Here is a 20,415-nt window from a genome sequence, read left to right on the forward strand (position 1 = left end):
TTTCTCTGAGTCATAACTCTTATCTGAAGGATAATATTTCCTCAAAATAGAAAATCCTTCTGAGTATTGGAAGGAATTTAGGAATGATTTAGGGGAAAGACATGATGAACAAAAATGAAAGATGATATGCCTTTGAGGATTATGTTTCTCTTGCATCTGAATTACGCCTAGAGATGGTTATGGCTTTGTGACTTGGTACCCATAATTAAATAAATACAAATGTTGTTCTGAGTTATACCACTGACTTTTGCAGTTGCACAAGTCAAGAAATTCTTCTGTGTCCAAAGTAATTACATACAAGATGCAGAAAGGTGGAATGGGAAATCTAGTAGTTTATTGAGTTGTTAGAAAATAATTTGTCCTGTGGGTACTGAAAATCCCTGAGACATGTATGTTATTAGGATTTAGGCAAGCTTTCAGTGTATATATTTCATATGCTTTTAATAAGACGCAGCATTTAAAAATTCATTTTCTTAATGTAATAACTAATGTAAGTTATTTTCCTGGCACCTGTAGAAGATGCTAAATCAGATTAGAGTATTCTGTATAATTATAGGCTGCATGTATAAATATCCAAATTAATACTTGAATGCACTCCTTCAACACCCAATATATTTTCACTGATGAAACTGGAATGGACGAGCTGCCATAAATGAAAGAAGATTTTGGCGTCAGTAAGTAACCACAATTTTAGTAAGATAATTTTTGTAAAAATTGGTGATCGCTTCTTTTCTAACCACTGCAGTCATTCTATAATTTAGTAAGTGTTAATTATGTAGAATAATTTGCAGTTGGTTGGAAAAAAGCATGACAAAACAAAGCAAAACTTGCAACTTTAAATTTTCAGGCCTCCAAAATTAGGCCTTTGTGAACTCAGACCTCCAAAAATTTCTGGAGCTTCTAAGACATGACTTGGTAGACTTTTTCCATTTCAGTTTCATCATCATTTTGCAGTTCAGGAACTGCTATGAAACACTTTTCCTTCCACTCTCCCCAGCTCCCTGCTGTCAGGCCTCTTTGCAGGATGCTGCTTTTCGAGGCTTCAGTCAGTAGTGCTTTTGTCTGGATGTTACAGTACAGTTATATCTCTCTGGCCAGATGGGTGCTTTCTCTCAGGCTTCCTTGGGACACATATAACCTCTTCACATTTCCCTTGTCAATCAGCAAATACTGATTTTTTTTCTAGGGTTTTTTTTTTTGCTTCTGATTCCCCATAAACCTGTGAGCAAAATTCATTCTTTATCAGTCTGCCCCAAAGCAGTGTATGGACTGTTCATTTGGTCCAGCAGATCAGTAGTTAACCTTTTACCTGTGTTGGGCAAAAAGTAAGAAGGGTGGATTTGTTTGTAGATGACTTGTCTGAGGTAAAGGGCAACTACCCAGCCATTTCTCGAGTTCCTGATAACCCTTACTGCAGCTAGGTCTCCAAGCCTGGAATAAGGGTAGTAATTAGATGCATTGGTTGTGAAGGCTGTGGCCTTGGAGCCCAAGGGTTGAAGTTTAATCTGCCTCTGCTTTAAAATAGCTAGAACAGTTCAAGGTCTGATCTTCTCAGAGGTTTAAAGATGGAGCTATGTTGCCAGTTGTCTAATCTCTGGCTATAAGTAGTCATAGGATAAACTGTATTGCACCTGGGAGCTGCAATTCCCGGTCAGTAGCCATTGCAGCAGACCTGTCATTCAGCATTTGGTAGGGTATATACTCTTCCTGTATTTTATCCCTCAGCTGAACTCTAGTTATGTCTTCTAGAATTCTTCAGCAATTTAAGAAAAAAATGCTGTCTCTCAGGTAAGAAAATGAGTACGGAGTTCTCGGAATTTCTGCGTCTCATCTGAACCACAGCAAGGATGAGAGGCATTAAGGCTCATTGCAGAGTCATTTTTAGATTTTATCTCTACAAATATTGGGATATCTGTAGCAGGATAAGCTTTATGAGCACTTAGCTCATCTGTTTGGTTCTTTTTGTCCTTAAGCGCATAAAACCACCAGCAAGGAACAAATTCCTCTTTTTGTAAGCCATGTCAGTGGATATAAAACCTCTCCCACTCAAGGTTGTGACTTCTGGTAGCTCAGTGGTACCTGAAAGCTGACCAGTACTTTCAGATTTTGAGGAGTGGTTGCTGGTCCAGCTCAAACAGCTCTGAATGTAACCTTTTGTTTGTGCTGGCAAGCCTTTATTTTTTGACTTGTTCTCTATCTCGTGCTGCTTTAATTTTCACTTTCTCTTTGGCTTATGTTTATCTCTCTGTCATTTTGCATGTGACCTATCGGCTGTACAAAAAAATGCTTGCTGGTTATCTGGTATGCTGTTTTAGTACCATGAAATGACACGTCCCATTTATGCTAAATGCTCCATTGCTTTTGCTGTGTTGCATAAACTAGAAAAGAGGAGGAAGGGATCTTAGATCCAAGACTACCTGAAATGCGTTCCTGGTAAGCTTTTGATAAAACATACTAGGCATGGTTTCACTGGCAAAGTGGAATAACCTTTCCTTTACAACATTTGCTTACTATATGAAACAAATGATAGAGCATAAATTAGCAATGTTCAATGTACAAAGGATGAATGGTCTCAGAGGCTTGAAGACTCACATTCAACAACACTGCCACTATAATGTGTAATACACCTGTCCATTTTAAGAACATAATGCATTTCACAGACATGATTGATAAATTACAGAAACCTATGGTTGAATGCAAACCTATACAAGTCTGCATGAGCTACTTCATGGCTCAGTGTTGATCTTTGTTTGCTATGTCTGAATGTTAACCTCTTTATTTGTGATTAAGCAGCTTCTAAGACAGATCAAATTGCAGATAAGTGTTGGTCTAATCCTTTATTCATGTTACACTTCTCAAGGGTTTATGTGGCCAGAAAAAGGCTTTCACTAATGTCCCTTTCAAGCTTTCCAGCATTGGTGAGAAAAAGTTTGTACCTTTGGGTTTTTCATTTAAAAACCAAAACCAACCAACCAAAAAAAACCCCCACAACAATCCATGATAGTATATTTTTAATAGCTTTGATAATCTGGATCTTTGGCTTTAGCCAGCACTGAGCTTCCTTTCTGGTCTAGTCAGAAGTCTGAGACAATGTCACTGGTGTGGTCAGGTCTTTACTATGTTGTGGTGGTTCTCGTAGGCCTCAGTGGTAGTCTCTTATGATGCTTTAGAACATCATATTTTTTTGCTCTAATAGACAGGTTTTAGAAGAAACTTCAATTTCCCTTTTCTCGATCTCCAGTTTAATCCTGGTATCTCTGTCTCTTCCCTTGCAGAGAACAAAGTTACAATGTTATAGATTTTCAGTTAGTGGTCATTTTGTCTTTAGTTACACACACTTTCGGTTAGCATCTTCCCTTAACACGGAATATGATTTTGCATAGGGTTTTTTATATAAAAACCCCCACAACTAATATAAATATAAATTGTCTGTTTGTTTGTCCTTGATCTTTTCTTTGGTTCAAGAGCATAAATGACTTACTTAAAGTGACTGTAAAGTTACTTTTTGGTTCATGGAAAAACAACAGCAGAAAGAGAGGAGGTAGCCTTTTCACTCAGGAACAGCTGGTTAGTATTGTTAAATTGGTTATCAAGTACCCAAAATACAGTTTTTCTTACCTATTTCTAGGAAGATAGAAAGGCACAAATACTGCTAATAATCTGCAGAGATATATCTGAAATACATTTATTCCTAGCTAATATTTACCAATGGTCTTTAATATGTTTTTCGATTAGACAGTTAATGTAGCATGAAAACTTGCAATTGTTCATTCAAATGCCGGATACTCTTTAATATTTTACATAATTTCTGCTTTATCAAGATAATAAGATTTTATAAGAGTACATAATATAATATTTTAATATTATTATCCTGTGATCTATTTAACCATATGTTATTGTTACTAGATATGTTGTTGTTAAAACAGAAGCTATATCTGTGTGAAATTATATCAGTCTTGGTCCGTTGCACTGCAAAATCCTGAATCATCTTTTCTGATGAGAGAGGAGAAAGAGAGGTATATTTTCAGGCATAAAAGCCATTTGTTTGTACAAACACAGTGATGTCATTTACAGAGACTGTTTTATGTTTAATGTGCTTTTGTGCTCATTAAAAAGCGGCCATGTCAGGACCCATCTCAGTCCCATGTGGAAGGATGTTTTAAATCAGTGAGTCCTCTGGCTTTGGCTGAAAGTCACTTTTCTAAGCTGACTAGAATACAGCTTTTTCACTGTGAGTAAAGGGAGCAAATGTCACAACCACACCCATATGTTAAGCACGGGACAGAGGCAAATACAAATTGAGTCCATGAAAGAGCGTGGTCATAGCATAAACATCTCCTTTGAAAAGAAATATGTTAGCATTGTACCTGTACCTAGCTGCCTGTCAGTGGTACGCAGTATTCTGTAACAGCCTTCTAGTCCCTTAGCGTTACGGTACAAAATTTCTAGCACTGCCATCAAATTTTGCCCCACTTCCCTGAAAGTCATAAGTTGCAATGAGCATCCATATTCTTAGAAATTCTTTGGAGGCTGATCCTACTTCTCTGCTGTATTACTTATTCTAGATCCTGTCAGTAAAAAGTCGTACAATATTTCAGTGGAACTGGCCCCTGGGATAAAGTCTCTGTGTTTCATTATTGCAATTCTTTTTTGAATAAGCAAGCAAAACTCGATGGTAACACCTGATAATGCTTGGCAAGTCACTTGCTAGTTCTTTCTCAGCATGAGAAGCCATACACATCTACCCCTGCTGATGTGTGTTGGTTTTAGTAAGTTTTGCATATCAGTAACAAAAATGAAGTGGAAACTTAAAAAGAGATTTTCCAAACAAAGTATGCCAGAGATTAGGCTTGGCTGCATTTTAATAGTGTACGTTTCTGCCTAGTTTCAGGTGTAGTTAGATGCTTCTTGGCTGTTATATTGAGAGCTACACAGAAATGCCTATGGAACAGGAGCATGGGAGGGGGATAAAGCTCCATTTTTGTAAACATTAACTTTGTGGACCGTTTTCTAGACAGACTGGCTCTTAGGATTTGTTTTACCTTTATCTGCTAGAAGGTTTAACTCTGCTGTCAAGTTCCAGCCCCCAGTACACAGCACCACTGCCCTGAGCTAGCTGTTAGGCTTCTATGATAGTAGCAAAGCAGCAGGTTATTTATAGCTGACAAATTGGTGAAAAATCACAACAGCTGCTGTGAAAACTCCACATACAAAAATTTGACTCCCAACAAGCTGTCACAGCAATCTCTCATCCTTTGCTTTAATCTTCCTTTCTGTGGATCATTGGACACGTAATAAAAACATCTGAAGTGCAAACCAACTCTCCTAACTAAATCCCTGCTATTTGCTGTGCTGCTTGCTTTTGGATTTGGAGTGTAGCTAATAGTTTCAAAGGTTCCTGCATATTTTTCTACTTCATCTTGTTCAAGTTACTATATGAAACAAGAAGTTAAAATGCATGCGAGAATTTTCTATTGCTCATAAGTGCTATGTCATCTCCGTGAAAGGCCATCAGCATTACAGCCCAACGCTGGAGCTGTGATGTTTATTTAAGAGGATTGGTGGCCAGAAATAAGCCACAGTGTCTAATCAGACACAGGCCCTGCCTGGGCAGCGTGCCACAACGTTTATTGCGTGTGCATTTCTCATAAGCAAAATGGCTACGAACTGAGGAGGATGGACGGGCAGCCTGGAAGAAATTACAGTGCAAACGGTGGTTCTGAACTTTCTGAGGAGGATTTAAGTGTATGTAAATATACTGGAATGAATGAGACTGTGTGACTGTAAGTTACCGAAAGCCAAATGGGGAATGTCTGTGGATGTGTGAGGGCTGAAAAAGAAGAACAGTGTTTAGATCCTGCCAAAGCTCCCTTAAGTCCAGCTAAACATTCCCCTGGAAGAAAATATTTCAGAAGAAAAAGGAGAAAGAAATCAACCGAGGAGGGACCAGATTCAGTACAGGTTAATGAAAAAGAAGAAAAAAGCCAATATGAAGTGGGGATTTCAGAAAACATCGAGATTCATCCCAAGGGTGTGGAATTGCCTGATTCCGTCCCCCGGAGAGTGACAGTGGCTGGTAATGCTCTGCCTGTGAGTAGAGACCCTTCGGCTGATCTTGTTAAAGCAGAAGTTTTTCTGGGTGAAACAAAGAGTGATTCTCTTTGTGGGGGCAGTTTTCATGGTGATAATCAGAGGCTCACCAAGACTGATGAAACAGAGACATGGTTACAGGAGCAAGACAAGAGCAATTCAGAGAAAAACTGTACAAGGAAAAGGAAGTATTTGGAGGATGGCAACAGGAGAGAATTAGCATTCCTGAAGAAATCTAGTGGTCTTTGTTACGGAAAAGCAGCCAGCTTGGATTCTGCTATCCACGTTTTAGGAAAAAAATGTGAAGAAACTGGGTTAAACATAACTCCTTACAGAATCATTGAAGATGTCCCAGAAAGCAATAAATCTGAAAAGTTGCATCACTTTCTTTCTGAAAGCAAAAGTGATCCACTGCTTGAACAAAAGAGGTTTTATTCTGCTGATGCTCTGCTTTCCCAGTTGCCAAAAGAGAAGGCATTATTTAGCACTCCTCCAAACAGAAGCAAGGTAAATATTTTGGCACAATACGTTATCCTTGAAAGTTAGCTCAGCATAAGTATTGGAACAGGATGTTTTCTGTCACAAAAGTATCTGCCCTTTGCTTTATAAGCCTTTTACCCATGCTGTGATACTACAGGTGGTTGTTGGACAGAACATATTACTTGATTGTTTTCATAGGTTGTGTAATACCTCTGTACTTCAGGAGTATTGCTGTATCCTTGTGCTGTTTTGCTGTCTGTGGTTTGATTTGGTTCCTAATTTAGTGAAGAGATTTTCATGTTAAAATGGTTCTAGAAGGTGAAGTGAATTTTAGAGAGTTGTTTAAGTTCACATTCAGTATCTGCAGTAAATTTTATTATCAACTCTTGACGGTCTTGTAATTCCTTTGAGTTTTGTATCAAGGGAAGGAATTTTTTTAATTCTTTTCTGTTATGGCCAGTAGGAACTGAAGAATGATAGAAATATGTAGGCAGCTTGAAATAGAAGTGAGCATAAATCATGTTAATAATGCTCTAGATTTTTTTAAAAAGTTATTTCCTCTCAAACTGTCTGGATGACCTGTTAATATTAATTATTGAAATTCCTGCTTTGTCTGAGGATACAATTATTTTCCTTTTACAACAAAAGAAACCAAAGCACAGGCTTACTCGCAGAATGCCTGAAGGAAAGCAAATTTTTGTCTGTTGGTATCCATGCTTACCAATTCACTTAATTCAATCCACATTAACAGTTCTGCCCCACTTATCTTCAGCGCAACTGAGATCTATAAGCGTGGGTCAAATGCTGATAGAAGAATCTGGTCCAAAACTGATTTCCCCCCTTGCTCAACAGGGACATCTGAGCTTTGAGTTGAGTGAACAGAGGCAATGGGCATATGCCAAAGGTACTCTTTCCGGGAAAGAGCTAACTACAATTCTGTTGTTTATATTATTTACTGTAGTAACAGGAATCAAAATTACATTTTTTCCGAGCTTAGTTTTTAAATACAGATACACACTAGTACAAATAACCTCCTAATACACATGAAGATCTTTGCCCTCTTAATCTTAACTGGAATTCAGGAACAGCTTAGGGATGTTCTTTGAATTGAACAAAACGTCATTACCGAGTAAGAGAGCATGAGGCCGTGTCTGTTTAGCCAAGCATGGCCACTTTTGCCTGCATAATCATCTAATATTGCTGCAGTTACTACTCCAGCAAGGCATATACCTCTTGTTACCACAGGCAGAAGGGGGGAGAAAAAGAGGCTTCTGTTGAGCTGTTACATCAACACTGAGACTTGTGCTGCTATCATCAATAAAGCACTGCATAATGATAAGAAAACTACTGGCAGATCAGGCTAAATGACCAAGTTGCTGAAATAGCTAGTTTTCAGTTCAGTTCTAGAGCAGGTGGCAGTTTGCATTAAGGTCAAGAGGTGAATCAGGACTGAAACAGGCTTCCTGGAGCAACTCCCCTTCTGTGTGATGTTTTAGCATAATGCAGGTAGAGTAGAAAATCAAGGCTGCAATCTTGGCTTCTCTGCAGGGAATAGTGCCACTGTGATATTGATGTGTTGAAACAAGCCAGGGTTTTTTTTTCAGTGTAAGCAAAAGATAGCTACCAGCTTGTGTTACCACCAGTTTTTGGTGGTTGTCAGCTTGTGTCAAGACCAATGGCTTATGTGTATCACATTATCAATTGTTGTCATTATTCTTGCAGTCTAATTTGTTGTAGTTTCCATTCTGGTTTATGGACGTAAATGTATTTTAGAAAAAAATGTCTGGTATCTAAACAGCATCACTCAGGTACTTCCAGTACTCAACTGTTGTCTTGACTTCAAGTTCCTCAGCTATTTTTTTGCCATGCATCTACATAGTGTTTGATACAGTGGATTTCTTCTCATCTGCAGCATTACTAATAGCCTGCAGGAATAAAACACATGTATTCGAGTAAGGTTAAAGGCAGTATAGTTGCTTTTAAATAAAAAAATGTAGATTATTTATGATCAGCATATTCAGTAGAATACTTCTGGCTAGGTAATCATCTGTTTATTACTGCAGTTATAATTGTAAATAGTTGTAAGATAGCAAGACACATTCCAACAGTGCGTTCCGTCGTATAATCTTGTATTATCTATTCATGTAGTACAGTTAAGGGAGGGAGAAATGCCAGTTGGTCTTCCGGAATGTGGTTTGCTGGGCAAAGGTGCAAGAGTGTGGAGTTTCGCTTTATTGGCATTGTTTGCTTCCTTGTAATATTTGCAAGAAGCAGGTGCAATGCACTTTAAATGCTGGTGAATGAAGGAGATCTATAATTCATTAGTTCATTAATGGAACTACAAAACTAGGCTGGAAAGGTTCTGGACAGATCATCTAGGTCATCTCTGTATCTGAAGGCAAGATAACTTAAAGAAAACCATTCTTGACTGATACCTGTTCTTCTGGGTCTGCCTTATTGGTGGTTTCACATACTTCCTGAGTAATTATTCCATTGTTTATCTGTCTTTTGTACTAAAAAGTGAGTTTAACTAAAAACACATATGCTCATTTTAAACTCATTAGTTCTTTTTCTATTCCCAGAAGAGCTGATTTATTAACTTGTTTTTCAAAAGCATTTTACATATTTGAAGACTGTTGGCACATCTCCCCTTAGTTTTCTCTGCTTTAGACTAAAAAAAAAAAAAAACAACCCAATTTTTCAGTCTTTCCTAACAGGTCATATGTTTTTAGATCTTTGTCATTCTTGTTTTTCTCTTTCGATCTGCTTCAACTGATCCAATATTTTTTGAAGGGTGTTGTCCAAAGCTGGATTCTTACTTGTTTGTGTTCATAGAATCACAAAATCATGGAATAGTTTGGGTTGGAAGGGACCTTAAAGATCATCTAGTTCCAACACCTGTGCCATGGGCAGGGACACCTGCCTCTAGACCAGATTCTCGAAGCCTCATCCAACCTGGCCTTGAACACTGCCAGGGATGGGGCAGCCACAGCTTCTCTGGGCAACCTGTGCCAGTGTCTCACCACCCTCACAGTAAAGAACTTCTTCCTAACATCTAATCTAAATCTCCCCTCTGTCAGTTTAAAGCCATTACCCACTGTCCTGTCACTACATGCCCTTGTGAAAAGTCCCTCTCCAGCTGTCTTGTAGGTCCCTTTTAGGTACTGGAAGCTGCTCTAAGGTCTCCCCAGAGCCTTCTCTTTTCCAGCCTGAACAAGCCCAACTTTGTCAGCCTGTACTCAAAACTGCATCACTGGAACCAGTGCAAGCAAAGAGCTTGAGGCTTTCTGGTGTGTGGATTTTGTATACTGTGTGAAGCAGAGGGAACTTACAGGCAGAGAAAAAACACTTGAAGTTGTAGGGATGAACTAGTTCTCCCAGTTAGATACAAGAAACAAGAGTATTTAGTGCCGATTAAGACTTTGATCTTGAAATATAAGGGCTGTGCAAATAATTACCTTTATTTGCTATGTTTTTTCATATCACTTTTTCTTGCATAACTTGTAATTCACAGGCTTTGAGATAATTTGGTGAACTGGATCTCTAACAAACAACTGTTCAAACTCATGCAAACTCAGTAATTTTTTCCATGCTTACAGGAACAAATGTCCTCTTAGTAACAGCTTCTAGTGGGTAAATGATAGGCTTGTGGGATATAAGAATGAAAGGTTCACACAAACTTTTGCTTTGAAGGACAAAATTTGAACAGTAGATTTGATTGCCACTTAACTTATTTTCTGTTCTGGTATTCCTCATGTAGTAGTCCTTTTTCTTTCCTGTGACAAATGGTGTTAAAAATATTAATGATAATGTGTAATTGGTAGATGTGGCTGTCAAAGGCAAGATGTGTTCTTTCTTTCTCTGACACCTTATTTTGTGGGGCTAGTATTTTACTTCTTAAGTAGTTCCAAGTTGATAGGGCATCCAAAGTAGAGCTTCTAAGTGTAATAAAATATAGCTCTTTGAGTCACCATTTCCCTGGGCGTATTTTAATACTTTTAAAATATGAATACAGTGTTTATGAACAAGTCTGAAATCTTAGCTTTGGAATCTGAAACACTTTATTTAGAGAACAGCTCAGGCTGTTTCAGATCTCAGGCTAATGTTAGTTCCTTAACCAGTACTGAAATGGGCTACCTCAATGAGTGAAAAGCGATTTCAGTTTTTGAACCCAGCCTAGTCTGTTCCTTTTTATTCAGATGGCCAGTTGGGGTGCCAACTGGTACTTGGAAGATTTTGGATTGAAAACGTGTTGATCTTGGGGTAATGAGCTAAATTCATGGTTTAGCCATCCAATATATGGACTGTGAGCTTGCCTAGTGGTCACTTCCAGAGTGAGAAGTGTTCTCCTTGTGTTTGTGTCCATAGCTACAAATGTTGTTTGAACGTAACAACAGATAAAAGTACAACCTTCAGAAGTTGCCTTCATGTCTGAAATCAGTTGTTTCCAGAGGAATCTAATGTGCACTCAAATATGCTGTGTTTGCTCTCTCTGCAGTCTGAAATGTCCACAGCCATCGCTGGTCAGTCAGCCGTGAAGGAGGCTGGAGGTTTGAACTTAGCAGTAAGGAATGGCCATTAGCAAATTACATTGTTAGCTTGCTTGTGCTGGAATATATTAAAAAATGTGATACTTAAGGATTACACACAGAGGATTTTCTGAAAATGATGGGGAAAAAAATACAGGGTTTTTGGGTTTTTTTTGCTAGGCATCTGGCACTTCCAGATGACATCATCTCTTTCAGAAGCGTTGTCCGGATAAGTGGTAGATGGTTGACTTCATTTATATTGTGGTTTGGTTGTTCTGTGATGAATAGAAACTAAAGCTACTGAAAAAATATTTAGTTTGCTTTCTTGCTTTGAAATACCAAAGAATAAAGGTAACCCACACTAAGGAAGTCTTACACTACAAATGAGTTCCCTGGAACTTTACAAGAAAATTTTCACAGTGATTTTGAGTTGGTCTTTCGCTACAGTGGATTCCCTGTTGTCTTCACATGCAGGACTCACACCATCTGTATTTTGTGTGATTTCATGTAGTAAATACTTGGTGCAGGATTTTGAAATTTATAGAAATTTATATTTAAACTTATAGAAATTTATAAACAGTCACAGCTGCATGTGTTCCCTTCAGTATTTTAAACAAAAAAGTTGGGGGGGGTTTAATTTTTTTTCTTTCTATTTCTTTCCCTTTTCTCTTTGATCTTTCTGAAAAATGTGCAGTGTTGAAGCTGGAGACAAAAGGATGAAAAAACTGTCAGATCTTCAGAGGTTATTTGTGGGCTACTTGAACAGTTAAAAATATTTTGCTTTCTAACACTGATGCCTGTATTTTTCCCTTAGCTAGAGTCATCAGATATGGCGGCCTGTGACAAGTACCTGAAGAACAGCTTTCACAACTTGTGATTTTGTGGATTCTTGGATAGAAAATAAATTAATTTGCTCCCTGTATTAAATTTACTTACAATTTACTGTATAGCTATAAATGCTCATCTCCCCTGAAGGTGTGACAGCTGGTTAAGCTGAAATTGCAGCAAGCACAGAGGCAGCTACGTTCCTTTACTAAAGCATTACCAAAGGCTTTAATGAAGGGCTTCCTTTAGTCCCTGCTTCCTAGTGCTTCAACCATCTCTTGTCAGGCATTGATGTAGCAGTATTGGTAGGAAAGTTAAGTCTCTGTTCCTGGCACTGTTTTGTGTGTTTTCTAATGTGAGAAGACCCTCTAATTTCCATCCTAGCCTGTCTGAAGTCCCCCAGCAATAGACCAGGCAGAAGATACCTTTGTATGCAGAGGTTTCCAGGCCAGGAGGCATCGTTATGACTGTCCCACTTGACCTCATGAATGTAGCTCCCTGGTTTACAGTAGAGCAGGATCGCTGGAATTGTCAGAGCTCAAGATAAGCCTCTTCTGCAGCTAACTGGAGCACCTGTCTCACCCCCAACGTTGTTTGTGGGCAGACCTCCACTGAGCCCTGACCTCAGTGTGGCTCCAGAGCTGGAGGAGACCTGTCTCTCCCTGCGGCGCTGGGTGTAGACTTGTGTGATAAAGCTTCTTACAGGTGGGCTCATGGGGGTGCTTGTTGTCCACCCACAAACCTTGGCATTATCTCAAGCCCTCTTGCCTCTGCCCAAGCACCTGTGCCTGCTTTTTGTGATGTCTGAGCTATGGTACTCGGGTCCTTTTGCAGTGCCTCATGGTACCTGGGTTCTGAATGTTCTCTGTAATAACATTATATTATCTATTCTTGTTTGAATAAGTGGTAAAAAGTGGTCACTTAAAAGAAAGACAACATGCAATAGAACTTCCTTTTCAAGGCATGTTTTCTTTTAGTTCTGCCTTGCAGTTCACATTTACATTGAGTACAGTGTCTATAACATGAGGTGCAAAGAATAGGTGTGAAAATTGGGGAAATGTCTGCTTCATGTTTATACTGAGGTAGTTTTCTAAGCAAACTGACTGAATTTCATTAGGGAAGAATTTAATGTACTAGAAAGTAGTATTTGTATGTAAAATTTCCAGTACTTTCATGCTTTCCCTAACATGAAGTTGATAATGCTTAGGTAATACAAAACCAAACCTTCTGTATTAGGCAAAATTTTTATTTCTAATCTTTCAGTCACTCCCAAATGCTTCTCAGAAAACTTTACCCTAAAACTGTTATCGTTTTTCACTGTAGATGACGATTTTATTACTGAATTCCATACAAACAAATACTAGAAATTAATCTGTTTCAAGAGAGGAGCATTGTAGCTATATAAAGTATATATAATATAAATATGGGTATTACGTAAGCATAATATATACATATAAAGCTATGTACATATAAAACATTGTATTTTATATATTATATATATTTTATATATAATATATATACATAAATTATACAATTTATGTATAATAGGTATAATACATAAAATAGATTATTATGTGCATTACCAGCATAAGATAGTCACATATTTTTCATAATGTAGTAGTGGTATATTGTCACCAGAAATTAAGAGGCTGAAAACTGGCTAACTGAAGAAAACTGTTGAAAAAGCTATGAATTTTGTATTTCATTGAAGACAGTAAGAGTGCATAAGGATAGGATATGAAAGAATATTAATACAGTACATAAATAATTATCATATTCATGTTTGCAGATATCAGACAGGAAATTCTTCAGTAACACAGAGTGGTTTCCTGCAATGTTTTAAACATTCTTATGGGCTAGGTGTAATTGTAATATTTACATTAACTGTATTTTAGATATCTGATATCCATGTTACTGGAGAGTCAGAGGACATGTCTGCTAAAGAGAGACTGCTCCTGTGGTCGCAGCAAACAACCGAGGGTTATGCTGGAATACATTGTGAAAATTTCACTACCTGCTGGCGTGATGGAAGATTATTTAATGCCATCATTCATAAATACAGGTGAGTAATCTGTTCTCTTGGAAAATGTTCATTACAGAATTTGAATGTACATAGAAAAAGGGCTCTGTATGCCCGTAATAGCACTGCAGCTGTGGAGATGATACGGGTTTTTCCTGGACAGTTCACTGCTCTTTGCAGCCACGGGATGCCTATTAGCCCTTGTGTGACATTCCTTCCTCAGAGAAACACCTCCATGAATCCTGCACATCATGGTACATCTCCAAGCTGCTGAGAAGAATGTCCCCAGGGTTCAGTCTTCTCCACAATCCCTTTTTATCATACTTACATTTAAGAATAGGCAGGGTAGAGTCCAAAGCTGCACTGCTGGTGAAAGCCGTCAACTACTGCATGATCTGAGATATGCCTAAGATCTCTGTATTCTTCTCTATATGGCTTTACCATGTCCCTGGAGCCTAGAGCTTCCACAGCGTTTCTGCTGGGAGCACAGGTCTACTCTGAGATGCATCTCTTGCATCTCCAGGGTATTCTTATGGAAAATGGGACCAGCTGGCTTGAATGTTCTCAGTTTGAGAACAGAATTGTGTTGCTGTATGCTTTTGTGACCAAACTCTTACCAAGTTAAACAGACATTGGTAGAACCACTGGTGGCTGTGGCTAGAAGCTAAAGGATACAGTATGTTGAGTTGAAATATACTTAAAGATGTCTGCTGTCAGGAGAGGATTTCTAGTTCTGGATTCTAGGTGAGAACAGGTCTCTCTTGACAAAGCTGACTTTGGCATCACAGCACAGCAGAGGAAAAAGATTTAAGATCATCACTGTGCTCAGTGTTTCCTCTTGGTTGGTGGCATCTCTCTAATTTTGTACGGTTTTGTTTCCTGAATTGAGTAACAGGGTTTGTATCTTAGAGTACCACATGGGAGTGTATTGTGGCCACTGGGCTGATTAGTGTGTGCTGATTTGTCCTGTGCAAAGCTTGCAACTTTTGGGTTTTATTACAGCATGTGTAGTTTGTGCTGTATGCCCTGGGGCATATCATAAAGAAGTTTGAGGGTTCATCACTTCTTGGTAAAATACTGAAGTATACCAAGTACTGAAGTCCCAAGTAAGGCAAATTTGGTGTTTTCATGCAGCTCCGTGGAACAGACCCTGGAATGGATTATTCTATTCTTGGATATCCTCTTGTGGGACCACTTGGCTCACCATAGAAAGAAGCCTAGACAGAGCCAACATGTATGTGGTGTGGGGACTAGGACACTAAAGTAAAATGGGAGATGAGTCAGCAGATGCAGCTGCAGCTTTTTCCTTTTCCTCACATGCTGTGTAGAGAAGCTGCAAGTATAATATACAGTGCTCTGAGTCCCAGAGAAGTTAGCTGTGGCAGTGCATAACTTCATGGTAAAATGGAGCTGCATCTGAATCAATGAGGTCTTTTTCTGACTGTGCTTCTGTTCTGGGTAGCCAGTCAGGGAGGAGGTGCATGCCAGCAAGAAAGTCTTCTTTTAGTAACATTGGCAAGACAAAGGGAAATAGCTGGCGGAAGACTAGGCTGTTTTACTTTGGGACAGAACAGCCAAAAGAATGAACACAGCACAGGCAAGTATTTGAAAAAATAAACAATGTGAAAGATACATAGATGTGGGAGGGAAAAAAGGAAGAAGCTTAATGAGATGGAATAATGGAAAATAGTTTCCAGAGCTGCTTCAGCCTGTATACCACTTCCATAGAGCAGTGTGGGCTTTTCAGCTCAGCAGCTAGTTGTTGTGGTACAGATCAGTTAAGCAATAACGAACAACTTGAGTTCTGTCCCCCGGCTGTGCGAATGTTAATGCCTTGGGATATGACTAAGTACCTGCAGCTGCTTTGCTGGAGCAGTGTTTCTGGCAGCGTTCTGTGAGTTTGATTCACAGTGTTTCAGCAGGGAAGCACAGGCACCTTTGACATGAGTGCCTTGCACAAAGCGGATGATTCAGTGGCTGAGGAGCAGAGTCCGCGTTTTGTGTGCTTCTGTGCCAGTTTAGATTTAGCTTATCCTCTTCCTGTATACATAGCTTCTCCACCTAAGGATCCCGTATGCTTCCCAGGAATGTTTACCGCCTTATCTGATGTCTTTTTGCTGTGAGAGGTTACAGACTTTTGGTCTCCATCTAGCTTGTTAAATCAGTGAAGCTCTTCCACTGGTTTCAGTGAGCTTCTATGTTTCTTTCTTTTGCTGTTTAGTACCACTAAAACCACTAAAACGGAGATGATAATTTCCAGCTATTGCTCACAAGATAGGAATGGTCTTCCCAAACAGTCATCTAATATTTTTGACTACAGTGTTTTACTCCAGAGAGCTCTTTTAAAGTTTGGTTTGTGTCCTGAGCAGTAAGTAGGTTAAACACTAACAGAATGTGCATGTTTCTGGCAGTGATTCTCCATACGCTTTATTTGTCCGTTTTAGTAGCTCCCAGTGTGTGGATCACAGGTGGTTTCAGGAGCTAGGCTGAGCATCCTGTGGGTGCTGCAGGCTGGTGTGCTTCGCCGGGGTGGATGACCAGATGTGTCTGCTTGGGTGGTGGGGTTGGACTGTGGTGCTGCCATCATGAAGCACGCCTGTGGGTGCACATCTGTTGGTTGTGGTGCAGTGTGGCAGCCTGTCCTGCACCAGTTATGCCGTGCTCACTGGAGATACCTCTCCTTACAGAAGCACAGTGCACCCTGGGCCAGGAAGAATATCCTCTGTCTGTGAGTAGGGATGTGACTTCCAGTGTTGGAAGGGATTTAAGTGGGCCCAGACCTAATTTTTAGGAGATGACATTTAGTGCTACGACAGTAATAACCGTAAGGCTCAGAAATACCCAGGCGTGTTCATGGTAGCTAGAATTGCAGTTGTACTGAGTGATAGTAAGCTGTACGCTGGATAGAGAGTACACGTGTACCCATGTCATGGCACAGCAGCGGGGGCTCCTCACGGAGGATCCGGTACATCAGGGCAGGTCCTGGCAGCCAGGGCCCGTCCCACAGCCCCAGCCAGGAGCAGGGCAGCCTCAGCCCCAGGCATTGGCACCTCCCTGGGGATGGGTCTGACGGGTGGGTCACAGGTAGGCTGCGCTGCTGCAGGGGCCATAGCCCAGCTGGGGGCCAGAGGTGAGAGCCCCAGCAGCTCCTGGAGGACAGGAGTTACGCTGTCTCTGAGCTGAACCCGAGCGCAGACAGGCAAACGCCATGCTTGCAGCCCTGACACCATGGCTGAGAGGCCTTTTCTGCATGTGCCACTGAGAACACAATCCACGTGAGTCCAGCATGATCCCTGCAGTCGGTCATCTGTGAGGCGGTGAAATACCACTGTCCAGTTTGAGGTGACAGGGCTGGAGTGGCAGGTTATAATTACTTCCTTTCCAGGCATAGGCAATCTGTCTATATTATAAGTACGCAGCAGCTTCAGGATTTCAGGAAATTGCTGAAGCTGTGGTGGGCTGGGTGAGAAGCTGGGCTATGAATCAGTTGCCAGCAGGCAGGGAGCCTCTCCCTTCAGCAGGGCTGAGACCTCACCTGCTCTTAATGGCAGGTCAGAATTGTTTCATCTGGGCTGATGGTAGCGGTCTCCATTTCTTTTGTCTTTGTCCAGGCAGCGGATGCCAGCACTTTTTGGTGCAAGCCAGCTAAGATCATGATGCAGAACTGCAGGAATAGGGCACAGATTTGCCATGTCTCCCTGCTCTCCCAAAGTGTGTGGGAGAAGCAGGATGTGGCCAACATTTCCCTGGCATGAGTAACAGTAGTACCCACTGCAGCATCTCTGGGGAGATCAGCGGGCCGGTGTGTGCTGTGGGTGAGCCACGTTCCTCCCACCTCCCAGCCCCGTGAGCACCCACAGCTGGGCTGGCAGCACTCTGCTGCCAGCGCCAAGCCTGGGGATGCCGGATCACATGCACTCAAGCCAGTCACCTGCTCTCCTGAGCAAAGGCAAGGTGTTTGTTTTCTTTCCTCTTGAGCAACAAGGGTTAGGTTGTCAGGGCTTTTCGTAAGGGCCTGCACTCACTTTCTTTATTACTTCTCTTAAGGATATGAATGAGTTTCCAGTGATATTTCAGTGTTCCTTAAATCAAGGAAAGTAATTTTATGAATGACAGAAATAAGCGGAAAAAATTACTCTATTTGAGGTACTTGGATACAACTTCTTTCCCCCCCCCCTCCAAATTTAGGAGAATGTAATTTGTTCTCACATGAAAAGGTTGCTTATGTTTTCAACAGTTTCCAGTGGTCTGTGTTTATAGGGTAAGATTGAGGATTACTTGGCTGAACTTTTGAAGCTTCTATTTTATGACATCCTGTACGTGGTTAAATCCCTGGGAAATGAATGGGTCTCCACACTGGTCTCAAGAACTGTCCCAAGGGGCTCCATTGCAGGCCCTGTATTTTGCTTTTAATGCTGTTGCTCTGTGTGAATATTTGTTCTTACATAGAAAGACCAAATAAAATTATAAATTTAAGAAGTCAGTTTTAATACTGAACGTTACCAGGTTTGTTAATTGTACGATTTTATTTAAGTCTATCAGCTTTCAGACTGTTTTTTGAACCTCTACATGTTTCTTCAGATCTGTGATCAGGCCATTAGCAAAAGCTACAGGTATGCCCAGGAGATTCGAGAACATGGTGTACGTCATCTGTTACGTAATTTGCCTTTTATATCTTAATTTTTCATCGAAGACGTCTGTTATTTGCTTCAGTATGTTGTGTTGGAAGGAATCTGACTTCAGGCAGTTTCAAAAGTACGTGATGTTTCTTTCATACCATCATATCATATGTAGGAAAAACCTGTAAGACAGATTTCAAAGTTGGAGGCTGACTTTAATCGACGTGTAGTGCCCAGATTTTCCTGGAAATACTGCTGTCTGCACACTGGGGTCTTCCATCTTGCAGCTCTTACCGCCTCACGTATTTCTAGTCACTAGACTCTGTTTTAGGTAAATGCTCTTGATTTGTGTTTTCATTTTCTTATGTATATACCTTTTGCCCTGGCAAAAGAAATACAATTTTTTTTGGACTGTATCCCATTGTTAAAAGGTATAGAAACAGTTGGTGTCTGTAGAGAATGAAGGTTACTCTTCTTTCATTAGGAGTTGCATGTCAGATTGGCGCTAGTAATCTGAATTACAGATCTACCTTATACTTTGCAGATGCATTTATTTTAAAGCAAAGCAAATTCAAATAAAAAGTTATCCCAAAGTAACAAACTGCTTTTTTTTTTTGACCTCATACTGCCCTGAGCCTTTGGTACATAAGGACTGCAGGCAAGTTCACTGAAAAAGTGTTCGAAAATAGAATTTAAGAAATAGCAAAGATAATAGCTGGAAGATTTACAGTTAAATGACATCTGTAGACCCTTTTTAAGGACAGTTGCTACTGATACTCAGGAAACAGACATGATTACAGACCAGCTCATCTTACTTTGTAAAATAAAAAAATGAAGTATGGAGGGTAGGAAAAGATTAACGTCAGACAGATGCTTTTGGTAAAAAATGTGCGCACTCCTTTCCACATTTTATTTTTTTATTCTTACAATTTTTAATAACAGAGAGGTAATTTTGCTTTTAGTGTTTACGAAAGGAATTCCAGCAAGAGCAGTATGTTCTGGTGTAACTAGATAATAGCATTTAATGAGTAGCCCCAGCGGTGCCTGTGTGGTGAAAAATAGTGTCTGTTCAGGAAGCACTGCAAACTCCCTTCCCAGATAAAGCCATGTTTTTAAGGTCTAGTCTCAGGTCTTAGGTCTCTTCTAGTAAATGAAGTCTTGAGAGCAGTCCTGGGTCAGTGTTGTCCCCTGAACTGGGCTTTCGTATTGCCTGGGAGGGTGTGACTTCTAGGTGAATTTCAGCAACCATTCAAAATGGTTAGGAAAAAAGTGAATAAACTGTGTTTAGGTCAGGCAGCAGTCTGACAAGCAAGCAGGACCGTAGTTTACACATGAAGGGTTTGAGACAAGAAAACAAGCAAGGTTGTTTTGTATAATGCTATACCAAGGTTCGCCAAGACCACATGCAGACAGTTGTCTAAAATTTTGGCACCACTTAACAAGAATGGTAAGTATTAGAAGTGCTGCACAGAGGGAAAGTGGTAGGAGAGTTCAAAGGGATGCATTTTGAGCACAAGTTTGGAGAAAAGTGGTTTTTACTATACTGTAAAAGAAATGTGGGGATCTGATCCAAAGGAGCCTTTGCTACTGGTAAACTTTGTGCAAGACCTTAATGATGCCTGCAGTTTTTAGTTTGTGTATGGTTTACAGAGAAAAAGGAGAAAATGGCTACTATTTCCAGGTGAAGGAGGAGCAGAGGCTAACAGTGAATGCAGCACACAAAGATTGTAGGTACACTGGGTGCTGACAAATTTTCCAGCTTCACAGTGCTTTTCTTTTAAACCATTACTTTCATAACTCCATACACTTTCAGGATTAATAAGTGGATGTTTTTCGGAGTGCAACAAGCTAG

The 20,415-nt window shown here is 40.1% G+C and overlaps 1 protein-coding gene across 6 annotated transcripts in view; it reads left to right on the top strand.

Annotated features, from left to right (window-relative positions):
- The window catches only part of DST (dystonin), a 296,378-nt gene that overhangs the window by 118,554 nt on the left and 157,409 nt on the right, over positions 1–20,415 (top strand). For all 6 annotated transcript variants that reach the window (XM_032920000.1, XM_032920005.1, XM_032920001.1 and 3 more), the window contains one exon: positions 13,820–13,986. In XM_032920000.1, the coding sequence (XP_032775891.1) occupies positions 13,820–13,986 (167 nt within the window). The remainder of the gene's footprint in view (positions 1–13,819; positions 13,987–20,415) is intronic.

Source organism: Strigops habroptila, chromosome 6, assembly GCF_004027225.2.
Source record: "Strigops habroptila isolate Jane chromosome 6, bStrHab1.2.pri, whole genome shotgun sequence".
In the NCBI taxonomy this organism is placed as follows: Eukaryota; Metazoa; Chordata; class Aves; order Psittaciformes; family Psittacidae; genus Strigops; species Strigops habroptila.